The sequence below is a fragment of the Empidonax traillii genome, unplaced genomic scaffold (assembly GCF_003031625.1).
Source record: "Empidonax traillii isolate 1590-97213 ecotype Southwest subspecies unplaced genomic scaffold, ASM303162v1 scaffold289:size826226, whole genome shotgun sequence".
Taxonomy (NCBI): Eukaryota; Metazoa; Chordata; class Aves; order Passeriformes; family Tyrannidae; genus Empidonax; species Empidonax traillii.
Genome location: NW_020955482.1, coordinates 237,184 through 249,925, shown reverse-complemented (window position 1 = coordinate 249,925; position 12,742 = coordinate 237,184). Strand labels below are relative to the sequence as shown.

Sequence of the window (12,742 nt, the reverse complement as noted above, 5' to 3'; positions counted from 1 at the left end):
TACAATTCCTGATTTTATTGTGAAACATGGATAGATTTAAGACAGATTAAGAACTTCTGGACTACTGTAACAAAAAGAGCACCAGTTCTGAGGGAGGACACATAGAATTGCAGTATTTAGTGAAACGGTCATTGTACATTTAACTATATTTCATACCCTGTGACTCCTTTAAAGAAGACACCTTTCCCTTCCACTCAAAGAGGATAGCCTTTCAGGAGTTACATCCTACTGTGCTACATACTCAGCAGTGCTAATTCCATGCTTCCAATTTTGTTGAAAATTAAATAATTGAATTGTAACAAATCCCTGATGCAAGATACTTTGAGCACCTGCAAGAAAACACCCATGTAAACAGCAATACATGATACAGTACACTTTAAATAACAGACAAGTCCTATGCCTTTTGACAATATACAGAATAGCTTTATGCTGAAGCTAATAAACACAATCAGAATCATAATGCACACTTTCTTGATTTAAGACGCTCAGAATTAAGCCACATAATTTGGGAAGAAACTGTAAACATCATGCCTGCTTCACAACAGGTTGACAGTGTGTGATCTCAGTGAGAGCTGTTACAGCAGGATTAGAACCTACACTAACTAGTTGCACACAATTGACAACCATTGCTGGCTGTGAAGAAAGGATAAATCACGCCCTATAGGACTCTCTGGTCCGTGTGGAGTGTGGAGATACTGTTTGTATCCATTTTTCAAGTATGTGAAGCACCAACTGTCATAAGATCATCAAAACTGTAGTGTTTTGATCAGCTTATTGCTTTTACTTCATCTCTTTCTCACATGATAAAGGAGGGAAAGAAGACGAGGGTTAGGCACCAGGATGGAGTCGTGTTTCTTTCTCAGTAACTAATACTGGCCAAAAATGTGTGTCATTTAGGCAAGTTCCTCAGAAGAGAGCTGTAGTTTCTACAGCCAACTTCTTTCTTATTCACAGAACAGCTGTCCTATATTTACCTCAGTATTTTTTGCTTGTAAGAGGAATAAGGAGACCACCCTCTAAGGTCCTACAGATTGAAGAGAATGGAATGTTCAAACCTGCTAAATTGCAAGCTCTTTTCACCCTGTGCTAATTGTACATGATGTAAACAATGTAGCTGTACATGATTTTTACAGAGAATGCAGCCTTTCAATTCCCTGCCATGTAATCTGTTCAAAGGAGTTGTCTACTGCTGAAGGTCACGTGAAGGTAACGACAGTTTGAATGCCACAGAGTTGAAGAACCACCACTATTGTTTGTTTTGGGGTTTTTTTCAAGGAATTCCAGTTTCCCTACATTGGAATTTCAGAGGGAAAGAGATAGAGTGGTAGGGATATCTTACCTTAAGACAGCTCAGCTAGAATATTTAGGCTCTGTCCTGTATGACACAAATTTTCCTCCCCAGTGTTGTGACTTGAGATGATGTCTTCACTCCCTTAATCCCGAATATGGTCCACTCACCAAACAGACAGAGCTCTCTCTTCCCACCCAAAAGATACTCAGTACTCACAGCTGCAGAATGCAACTTTCTGCACTTTTAAAGAAGGTAGAAGGCAGATTTAAAAAGCACAGTTTCCTTAACTGTGCATGATTAAAAACATCGCTTCACATAAGTTAAGGGTACACTTCCCATTTTCCCCTCTGGATATAAAAGGATTATGAGATATCCAAATATTGAGGCATCAGTAAGAAGTATACTGCTGCTGTTACTACTACATTACAATTCATGAAATAAAATTAACGCCCCAAAGAAATCTTCACAAATGAGAAAGCAATTTGTCAAAACCTGCAAGAAATGGTATACATTAAATATAAAACTCATATACAAAAAAGGGCTAACTTTTTTAAAAAAAGCTTCAACAGTTCCTTAAAATTATCTAGTTCATCGATTTCAGCCTACCACACACTTACTTTGGACTATAGTAAAATAACTAGGGGAGATAAAATACTATTAAAATGCTTCAGTTGGAGAACCGAGGTACCAATCTTAGTCACTGCATTAAAACTGCAGCATGGATGCATAGCTGAGAAGGAACAGCTCCTACACGCTGCTTCCCTCCTCTTCCTGTGTCACGCCGGCATTGAACTCTGGGATCTGCTCTGCAAAGGACTGTGTCATCCATTGTCCATTAGGAACGATACCGAAGGACGACCCCTCGCAGTACTGTGGATCGCTTCCCGCTGAAACAAAACAAAAATCACCCCGTTTTCAAAATGCAGCTGACAGCCCTGAGCCCTTGGTCCCCAGCAATGGTTCACAGCCCGAACGCCCCGAGCGCTGCACTTTACCTGTTCCATTGGAGGAGAAGCTGCACTGCTCACTGTCATACGGCGCACGGTCACAGTAAGCTCCTCCATACGCTGCTTCATAGCCTGGGTCGTATTTTTCTTCTTTGACAGCCATCTTCTTAGCATCCTCTGCAGAAACAAAAGACCTCAAGTATTAATATTTAGAACAAATATTATCATAGAGCACGTTTATCAGAAAACACTTGAAAAACAGCCACAAATTCTACAAGATAATCCCCTGCTCCCCTTACAGAATTTACACTAAACTCAAAAGAGAGTGGAATCCATAATTCTACACAACAGAGTTTAGGAAAGATGGCACATCTGCTCTCTTCCCTCACTACATTCTTTATTTCTTTTTTTTGCTTGGGAAACTTCAAGTTGTCTTGTACACTACACTGCATTTTAATACAGGGTTAACAAAATAAGCACTGTACCTTGTGCAAGTTGCAAGTCGAATGTGTACTGCACCTCCTGCACGTCAGTGTTTGGTGCAATGCCTTTCAGTTGGTCCCTTAAGTCTTTCAGCTTTATGTAATAATGAACTTTATCTTGTGCCCGGGGAAACTGAGCGCACCTTGCACTGGACGATGGCATAACGTAGCAGAGCTGGAGACAAGGAGCAAGAAAAACAGCATTATTGAGCTATGAGTTAATATTTAGTGCATTGAGAACAGCTTAACAGTTAAGCCCACTGCTTTAACCCTTTGTACAAACTTCAACTGATGCCAGAGGTGGTCGTGGAAGGGGCTAAAAGGAGTCTTTAATTTTTCTTGTCCAGCCAGCTGTCTTGCCCTGAAGAGAGGGGCCAATTATCAGCTGCCAAAGTGAGGACCATTTTCACCAGTTATTTATGTGCTGCAGGAGAAGCAGTACCAGTGTGTGCTACAAGAAGTACAATTTACAGTGTGTGCCAGAGAGTGGAGCCCACTCCAGAGCTCCCTGAGCAAGCAGAGCCCTGAGCCAGACAGTGCACAGAGGAGTATGTGGCAGCATGCAAACAGCCCACACCAGTGGGGGAGGCACCACGGGTTAATTAGCTTGGCTTTTTGGCCAAGTGCATCCACAGCACACATGCCAGGCTGTGAAACTGCAGTTAGTCGGTATGGCTGGAGCCAACTCAAGTGTCTCTGCCTCTGCCAACAGCCTCAACTAAAGACATCAAGTTAGCTGAGCAAAACCAAACCGTATTCAATCCTTTTATTGCCATGCAGTATTTATGAACAAGTACCAGTATGGGGGATTATTTATCTTTCTTACAAAAACATCTCCTGCAGAAGGCTTTAAGAGCTACTTAAGCAAGCAAGCACTTTATCGCCAACAGTTCTTCAGGCTCTAAAGGCAACACTTCACCTTTAGAGAAAGACAGCTTAAACTTGCAGCACTAACAATTTGGGACAGAAATAAGAAGAAAAACAATCCAAACTTTTGAACTGACAAGATAATGAAGCTTTAGAATAAGCTACCTTGGCAGGTAATGTAATTGCCCTTACCTTAACTGTTTATAAGAACATGTTAAACAAACCTATTTCTGATGATAAATAGCTGGTCTACTGAGATACTTTCCAGCACTAGATGTCTGTGACTAATGCACTTTTCATCAAACTGTTCGTTTTATCTTCAGCATCCAACTGAACTTCAAACTACAAATCAGCTAAAGGAGGTCCAGTCTGATGGCAGTGCTTGGGCATGCCCAGCTCCTGTAATGCTGTAGTGGTTGGGTGTAAAAGTGATGGACTTGTTGTTCTTTCTGCCCCACGGTGGCACTACCACCACCATGGTCATGTTCAGTATTAAAGTTCAGTCATACAAATATGCAGGGAATTGGACACAGGGAATCAGATGAAAGTTATCACAAAGGCATGCATGTATTATTTGTATTTTAGACAGTTCTCAGAGAATGCACTAACCAAATCATAATACGCAGTTTCCCAAAGAAAATCTGCAAGTCTGAAGAAGCTGCATGAAAGATGTGTCCGAAAATTGCACTATTCCCCTCTCTCTATTTAGGTAAAAGCCTTTCACATCTCTTGTACTTTGGTCATCATCAGAATGCACTTGGTTCATTATCAGAAGTGTATGCATGTCCTGAGGTTTTGTTAGTTTTTAAATGGAGTGCCCTGGTTTTGTTTCTTAGTCTCAATACTCACAGTTTCTGTATCTGGCACTTTGTGTGGCTGCAGTCCAAATTCCAAGTTCTTAACTTTAATTCCAAAAACTTCTTTACTAAAAATTTCATAAATACCTAAAATAAAAAGAAGATAGGATAAGTGGGAAGAAAAAAAACCAAAAAGCTATTGACAGAAGAGATTCATTTAAAAGTCGAGGTTCTCACATTTTCCATTGAAAGCTGCTATACGAGGTTTATACTTTTGTAGCTTCTGCATCAGAATTCGCCCTCCTTCCCGAATCTCTTTGCTAAAAGAGAAGGTACTCAAAATTATAATCACAACTATTAGTTCATTAACAAGCATGATACATTCCCGCTTGCTGCCCTACCTGGTGAGGTCTTTGCTTCCAGGTGTTGTCCTTTCAACCATGTTTGTAAATCCAATCCCATATTTATGCGGCAAAGTGTGGTCATCCATATGGTTCAGCTGTTCATTACTTAGACCAGACATGAACAGACACTTCCCTGTGAAGTCAGGAGAGAGATACATATTTTCCTATTTCTAAGAAAAAGAAAGCACAACGAAAAAACTCAACTGTCAGAATACTGGAATGCTAAAGGAAGAATCTATTTTAACAAAGCATCAGTTAATTTGGGAAGACTATTGCCCTATCTAGAAAAGTTTAAAATAATGATTATTACTTTATCTACTGCAAGAGAGCAGAAAAGCCCTAGGGAACAGGAATTCCTCATCATGATCTCATGTATGGAAACCAGTCTTTTATTCTAAAGTTCAGTACAGAGTTTTAGGTTTTGTGATTACCTTAAGCAGGGAGTGTGAGCAACATGGATTCTGTGGGAAAGCATGTGGTAAATACAATGTGTCAGATGTCTTTTACAAGCTTGCCATCGCTCCTCCTGGCACTGGGCCTCTAACAGAACCGCTAACATCTCACATTATTTAGCACATAAAGTTTGGGTGATGTGCAGTGCCAGTCTCTTAAGCACAAACTCACCCCAGGTAGCTCCCAATGATTTGGGAAGGTTACAAACACCTGGATTTGCCAGAGCATGAATAGCTGGCCTGCTTCTCAGTAAAGGAGGTGATCAGTCTGACCACGCTGCAGAACGTTGGAGAAATACCCAAACCTGGCTTTGGGTCCGGCTGGGCACCAGGAATGTTTTGACTGGAAAATCACAGGGCTGCAATTAGCCCAGCTGGAGCTCCCTCCCACCACCACAGCTCCTGCATGCAGAACTGAGCATTTCAGAGTTCAGGTAGGATATTTCTTTATGAGAACATACTGCAGAAAATGCCACTGAAAATGGAAAAATATTTAGGAGAAAACATCTGCCTGGAGAATCAGGTATGCCAGATGCACGTGTCTGGAAAGGGCAATTGGCTTTGCTTTTGCATCACTTAGAAAGCTTTTAAAGAAGAGACAGATGAATAAATGCAAACAGAAGAGGGCTTGATGAAATACATTTTTTGGATAATGTGTGTGGTTTTATTTTACATCAGAAATTGATGTTTATTGACTCACCCTTGATAACTGAAGTACTAGAGATTCAATTTTTATTCCTTAAGCTGCACACTAATACAACAACAAGGTATTTGGTAACAGTATGTTTACATGACAATTCTAAACCCGCATCTAAAGCTGATTATTTCTCTTTTACTCCTTTTTAGGTACAGTACTTGACAGGAGTACTTATGGGATTTAAATCACTCTTGGATGGTTAAAAGCAAAATCCCTCTCTGAAACTAAAACAAAAGAAAATCAGGAGAAAAACAAAACCCAAACCAGTTTAATTAAAATACCACAAATTTTAACAAAGTTCTGCAAATTCTAAGAGAAGAAAGGAAAACAAAAACGTACAAAAATGGTTTCCAGGTCCCGGATAATGATGTCCTTTGTAAGCTGCCATCAGACCAGGGTTTATGCCAATCTACAAAGATATCAGTCCATTTGAACAATGAGAACATGGCTTGCTAGTCAGCAATTTGATCAAGTTACAGTAAGGATGCTTGATTCAATTCTAAGTTACCGTCAACAAACAAAATTGTGTTAATGGCACCTTCCATCATTATTTAAAAAACCTGACAATTTTACAGCAGTGCCTCATTTAGCTGTGCAATGTCAAAAGGGCAGCTCACAGAGTGCAGAGCTTCCAGTAAACCAAGTATTGAGTAACAGTCTCTCATGACTCTGTATCATACCTAAACCTTAGATTTCTCAGAAATTAGGACTATGTTACTCTGGCTTTTAACAGAAAATGCAAAGCAGCTCTACACACAGGAAACAGTTTATATACTTTATCTTGCAAGATCTTACCATATAAGCAATATAGATAAGTAAGCAGAAGGAATGTAAATCATAACGTGTAAGTACAAGACTTTTCTACGTAATCTTGTAACTCTGAGTTACTTACTATTACAATGTCCAGATCAAAGGTCAAAATATCAGGCAAGGTCTTGGTCAGAAGTTCAGCTTCAGATACACCATTAAAACGGTCCACTTTCCTTTTGACTTTAAAAGTATCTGTGATCTTTTCTTGTTTGCCTTTTGATTTGGCTGTTTTTTCTTTTTTAGCAGCAGGCTTTTTGGGTTGCTTTGGCTCAGTTGCTTTGGCTTTTCTTTTCCTTCCTCCTTTCTTAACTTCTGAAACACAAAGCAAATATTCCTTTTGTACATTTCTAATGTTGCAGTGTCAAAGACTCAGCTAAATGTATGGATACAAAAAGATAAATTTACCTTCAAAATTCACTAATTCAAACCATTACCAGATGAATCTCGGTTTTGCAGGAGCAACACATAAAAAGCAAAAGGGCTCAAGGATTACATAAGCTATTCACACACTGCTGCATTCACATACGTTCACATACTGCTTCCAGAACAGGTACTGTCCAGGGCAGTACTCGGCAAGATCTCAATCTGAGTGACACTAAACATTCATTTTTATTTACAAAATGCCAACATGAAGTCATCACTGTTCACTCATTTGAAACTTCTTCATCTTTTCACTCTTAAAATTTAGAGATTCAAGCAGGACAGGTACTAGCCATGACATGACCACCCAGAGATTGCTCTCTATGTTCATTAATAATGTCAAGCTGTAGAACACAACTTGAAAAATATGAAAACATATCTAGCAGCAATCAGCTGATACACAGACAAAGTAATCTATTACTTTAAAACTGAGACTTCATCTTATTTTCAAAATTCATAGATGAAAATCTCCCTCAGATAAGAAATACTATGGTAGATACCCAGACACTGCCCTAAGTCTGCAAACGTTTTTGGGGCTGTTCTTGTAAGAAAGCTGTGTAAACAAAAGGGAAAACAAACACCATGTGAAATTCCCAGTGCATGACTGCAGCAACTGCTTAGGGAAGCTTTAAGTAACAGTACTCAAGCGCTAGTCTAATTGCAATGAAGAGAACAGAAGGGCCCAGACTTGGTGAGCCTCATAAACAGATTTTCTTTCCCATCCCTTGAATTAGAAGGTTTTTCATGTGACAGCATAATGCCACAGGTAATGCCACATAATGCTCCAACTCAGAGCAGTCAGAGTATTTTAAATGAAGCAGAATAATGTTTTTCTAACTCTCACACTGATCAGGTACCTACCAACCAGACACTGTCATGGAAGATGAACAATGCCAGGGCAGCCTTTCAGAGGATAATCCTAGAAATCTTACTATTTTCATCACAGCAATAGCTGGACTCCAAATCTTTGTCTTTCATATATGCTCCTGTAAATTTCACAGACATTTAATAAATATTCCATCCCCACCTTTGAAGCCCCTACTCAACTTACAGTTCTTGCAAAAAACAACACTAGGGAACAGCTTCATAACAGACGATCATAGTCGTCCAAAAATACTTGCAAGTCAAACAGGGTGGTCCCAGTGACACCATGTTATCCAATGCTAAAACTGCAAAAGACTGACTACACAGCACTTGAGATGCACTCTAACTGAAATGAATAATACCGTGACTGAATTGAGCAGTCACAACTATTTTAAACTGGAGGTTTTCCTCCTATGGTTTTACCTGGCCATGTATTACAACTTTAACAAAAGAAAAAGGTTATCAAAGGATGCATTTCAACAAGCAATGTCATTGCATGAACTGGCTGATAAGTTGGTACACAGCGCTCTGAGCTGTATCTAAATATTACAGCAAGGAGAAACTCTGTGTGTGAGTATTAGCTACTGAACCAGGATTTAGGCACTGCAGAGACCACTGCTTTTTTTATGTCCTAAGAGTAGGCACAGTAACAGAACAACAGATGTCTCCTTGGCGCAGCTATTGCAAAAACTAAGTGTACAAAAGCCTAAGGGAGGAAAAGAAAGGCAACATGCAAGTACATAGAGTACAAAACTTGTGTCATGTACAGGACACTTTCCAGCAGTGTTTGTATTTTGTTTAAATAACCTGCACTAAACCAAATGATTCTTAGTGTATACAACCAGTTCCCTACCTGTGATTACTGCAACACACTAAAGAACCATTTAAACAAAAATATTTCAAATAAACAGTGTTCTAATGTACTTCTCTTGCAGAAATTAAAAAAAATGTATTCTGAACTCAGAATTTTTAAAACCCACCTTCTCTAACATAATATTAAAACCCATGACATCAGCTAAAAATTATGCATTTTTCTATTGAAACAAAATTTTGCTTTTCCTGGAACAAGATAATTGTGTGAGACTGAACAACCTGAATACATTCACCTGGGTTTACTTCTTGTCTTTCTAATTATCTGTTAAAACACATTATTTAAAGAATACAGTTAATCAATACTTCCTCAGAGTATTGCCACCACGAAAAGGCAATCCAATATGTCCAAAGAAGCATTTTAAGAGCAATATTTTTTTCCCAATCAACTGCCTCTGTTTTATCTCTCTTACCACAGCCCAGTAAATCTACCTTTTGGAGGCTCCTGAGCAATGTTTGGCTCTGGAATGCCCTCTAGAGTTGGCTGCTCAGCCATCGTTTCCATGTTGGGCACTGCAGTCATCATCTGATGGAATGGAAACGAGTAAAATGCTTGAGCTTGCTGAAGATATGCGTAGTATCTTAAAAGGAGAGAAAAGAGACATAATTTGTCAGCAACTTAGAAATTTGGTGATGTGCCATATATGCTGTAAAAATCAAACTTTATCAAGGTAGGCATGTACTGCACTTATATTCTCCAACAACTCTATTAACAAGGCAGTAAATTATCCAAATCCAAGAAGCAGTCCAGCTGCTGAGCTGGTATCAGTTAAACCCAACATTAACAGTACAGTTCTCTTGTGATTGCTATAATGTGGAATTAACACAACATTGGTAAATGAAGTGTGGAGCTTTACCCTTTTTTTCAGGAAAAACACTCTGGAGCACACAGTTCCAAAGCAAACTATCAAACACACCAACGATTTAAAACACACGTGAGTTAAAACTCTTTGGACTTCAAGTTTCTCAAATTTTACGTTTTTTTAGCGCTGCATCATTTACTTAATCTGGTAAGAGCCAGAATGGATGAATCATTCTGGGCTATAAAGCATTAAGAATACACACAGCCTTTGTTACCATGCAGATCATTAAACAGATTTAACAAATTGTGCGGCAGATGTTGTCCAGCTATCACACACTGGATCCCAACAAAAATAGTGCACTTATTCTACATGGAAGTGTTCACATACACAAAAACTCAGTTTCCTTCCATGCATAAAGACATTTTTCCATACACAGCTTTCTTCCTCCACACATTTATTAGTCACATACAGCCCCCACACCCCAGCACAAAATTCTGCTTTATACTGTCACTCCTACCTACACAGCCATTTTCTTGGCCACAGATACTACTGCTATAAAAATACATAGAAAGGATTTTGTGAACAGTAAATTTTTAGGAATCAATTTTACCATCTCAAAGCTATTAACAAAAACACTGAATAATTTTTAGACATAGACATATTTGTCCAAGGCGGCCAGTGGCATCCTGGCCTCTATCAGAAATAGCGTGGCCAGCAGGACCAGGGCAGTGATCATCCTCCTGCACTGGGGCCACACTTCAAATCCCATGTTCATTTTTGGGCCCCTCACTACAAGAAAGATATTGAGGAGAATGTCCGGAGAAGGGCAACGAACCTGGGAACTGGAATTGTTTAGCCTGGAGAAAAGGAGGCTCAGGGGGAACCTTATACTCTCTACAACTACCTGAATGGAGGTTGTAGCCAGGCGGGGGTCAGTCTCAAGTAACAAGCGACAGAACAAGGGGAAATGGCCTCAAGTCATGCCAGGGCAGGCTTAGATTGGATATTAGGATAAATTTCTTCATGGAAAGGGTTGTTAAGCATTGGAACAGGCTGCCCAGGGAACTGCTTGAGTCACCACCCCCGGAATTATTTAAAAGCTGCGTAGATGTGGCACTTACAGACATGGTTTAGTGGTGGGCTTGGCAGTGCTGGGTTAATGGTTGGACTCGATCTTAAGAGATCTTATCCAACATAAATGATTCTGTAATTCTAAACGTCACAAAAGAAGGGACCATTCCCTACTACAAAATGGATTTTTAAGAATCCCACCGTAAATCAGATTTATACCAGAACAGCCCACAATCTTGTGATCAAACCACTGATTTTGAACCAAATACCTGTCCCGAATCAAGGAGAACAAATATGAACGTAGTTCTTTCAGATTCCTGAGCAAGTTGCCTAGTAAAGTCACGGGAGATTTTCAGAGTACAGTGAATACTTTAACTCCTCTACTGGAAAAGTACCATTTTATATAAAATACTTGTGCAATTACTGAACCAAACCAAACTGATCTTCAGATCTGTGTTGGGAAACAAAACTGAGACATGCAGAATCCAGTTCATGAAGTAATAAAAGGTTAATCATACAGAGCAGAACAGGGCGAGTAACAAAGATGTGAAACCGAGACCAGATGCCGTCTTGTAATACAGGCCTTATTTTATGCGTATATAAAGTCTCCTTCTTGTAAAGGAAATAAAATTTCCTTTAAACAGAGAGAAAATCCGCGGCATGTCGCAAACAAGTCCTCTAACCTCTTGCTACTGAGATGAAAGAGAACTTTTACCCCTACCTCTAAGTTTCCTATACATTTAAGGCCACATTTCTTGTGCGTGGGTTCAGAAATGCGATTCTTTGTTATTGCTGTATAACAAACACAACAAAATGCCACGGGACGTTTGAATAGATATTTCCAGTTCCACGAGGAAAAGGTAGTGATTTATTTACCATCAATCCCCCCCCCCCCGCCTTCAGTTCATGCTAAACATGAAAGGAAAAAATAAAAAAAAAGGTAGAGAAGAAGATTTGTTCGCAAAACAAGTATTAAATAATTCTCGGAACAAGCCCAAGCATTAAACGAGTTTCAGCTCCCCCCTGGGGACGCGGCCACGGTCGCGGCCCAGCGCCTCTTTCCCCCCCACGCCGGGCCTGTCCGACCCCGCTCTGCGCTCCCCTTTGTGCCGGGGAAGGGGCGGGGGCGCCGCCACAGCCCGGCCCGGCCCCGCCGCCCGCGGGACGGGGGCGAGCAGGAGGAGGAGGACCACGGCGGCCCCCCCCGCGAGGCCCGGCCGCGGGCGGTACCTGCCCAGCTCCCGGGGCTCCATGGCGGGCGGGGCCGTCGCTGTCGCCGCCGCTGTCGCCGCGGTTGTCGCCGCTCGCCCCCCGCCCCCTCCCCCCGCGCAGCGCCCCGACCGACCTGCCGGGCGGCCCCGCGCCACGTGACGCGCGCCAGCCAATGGGCGCGGAGGGCGGGGCCGGGATGGGGGTGTGTGCGTTTGATTATCCCCCTGCCCCGGGGGGCGCGGGGGGCTTTGTCGCGACTTACCGCGCGCTGCCGCGATACTCCTGCGCGAGGGGCGGGCCTCCACTTTCTCTTCCTTTTCCCTGCCCCGCTGCCGGTGGCGGAGGGGATGACGCACGTCCGGCGCGGTCGGTGCGTGCGGAGCTGGGCTGGCCATGCCCGCCGGCGTGCCCTGGCCCACGTACCTGCGGGCGCTGGGCGCCAGCATGCTGGCCATGTTCGCGGGGGCAGAGGTCGTGCACAGGTACTACCGGCCGGACCTCGTAAGTGCTCGCAGGGGCCCGGTCGGTGGTGCCATGTGCGCGGGATGGAGGGTCTGCTGGAGGGGCTTTGCCCCGGGGAGGCGTCCGGCCCGGCTGTGCCCAGAGATCGGCCTCGGCAGCGGCACCGGCCGGCAAGCCGGGACCGCGCCCTGCCCCGGTCCGGGCTCCTCAGGACTAGAGAGACAGGGAGCTACTGGAGAAGGTCCAGGGGAGGCTAAAAGATCGTTAAGGGATTGGAGCATCTCTCTTGTAAG

General features: G+C 42.2%; 1 protein-coding gene across 1 annotated transcript; it reads right to left on the bottom strand.

The window, feature by feature from the left end:
- TDG (thymine DNA glycosylase) lies at positions 1-12,481 on the bottom strand. The gene is given in 11 exon segments (XM_027890475.1): positions 1-2,178; positions 2,287-2,415; positions 2,724-2,895; positions 4,437-4,531; positions 4,622-4,704; positions 4,786-4,921; positions 6,277-6,346; positions 6,830-7,059; positions 9,334-9,427; positions 12,250-12,367; positions 12,369-12,481. Coding segments are annotated over 11 exon segments (1,341 nt in total). The 5' UTR covers positions 12,443-12,481; the 3' UTR covers positions 1-2,038.
- Positions 12,482-12,742: the final 261 nt, after the last annotated feature.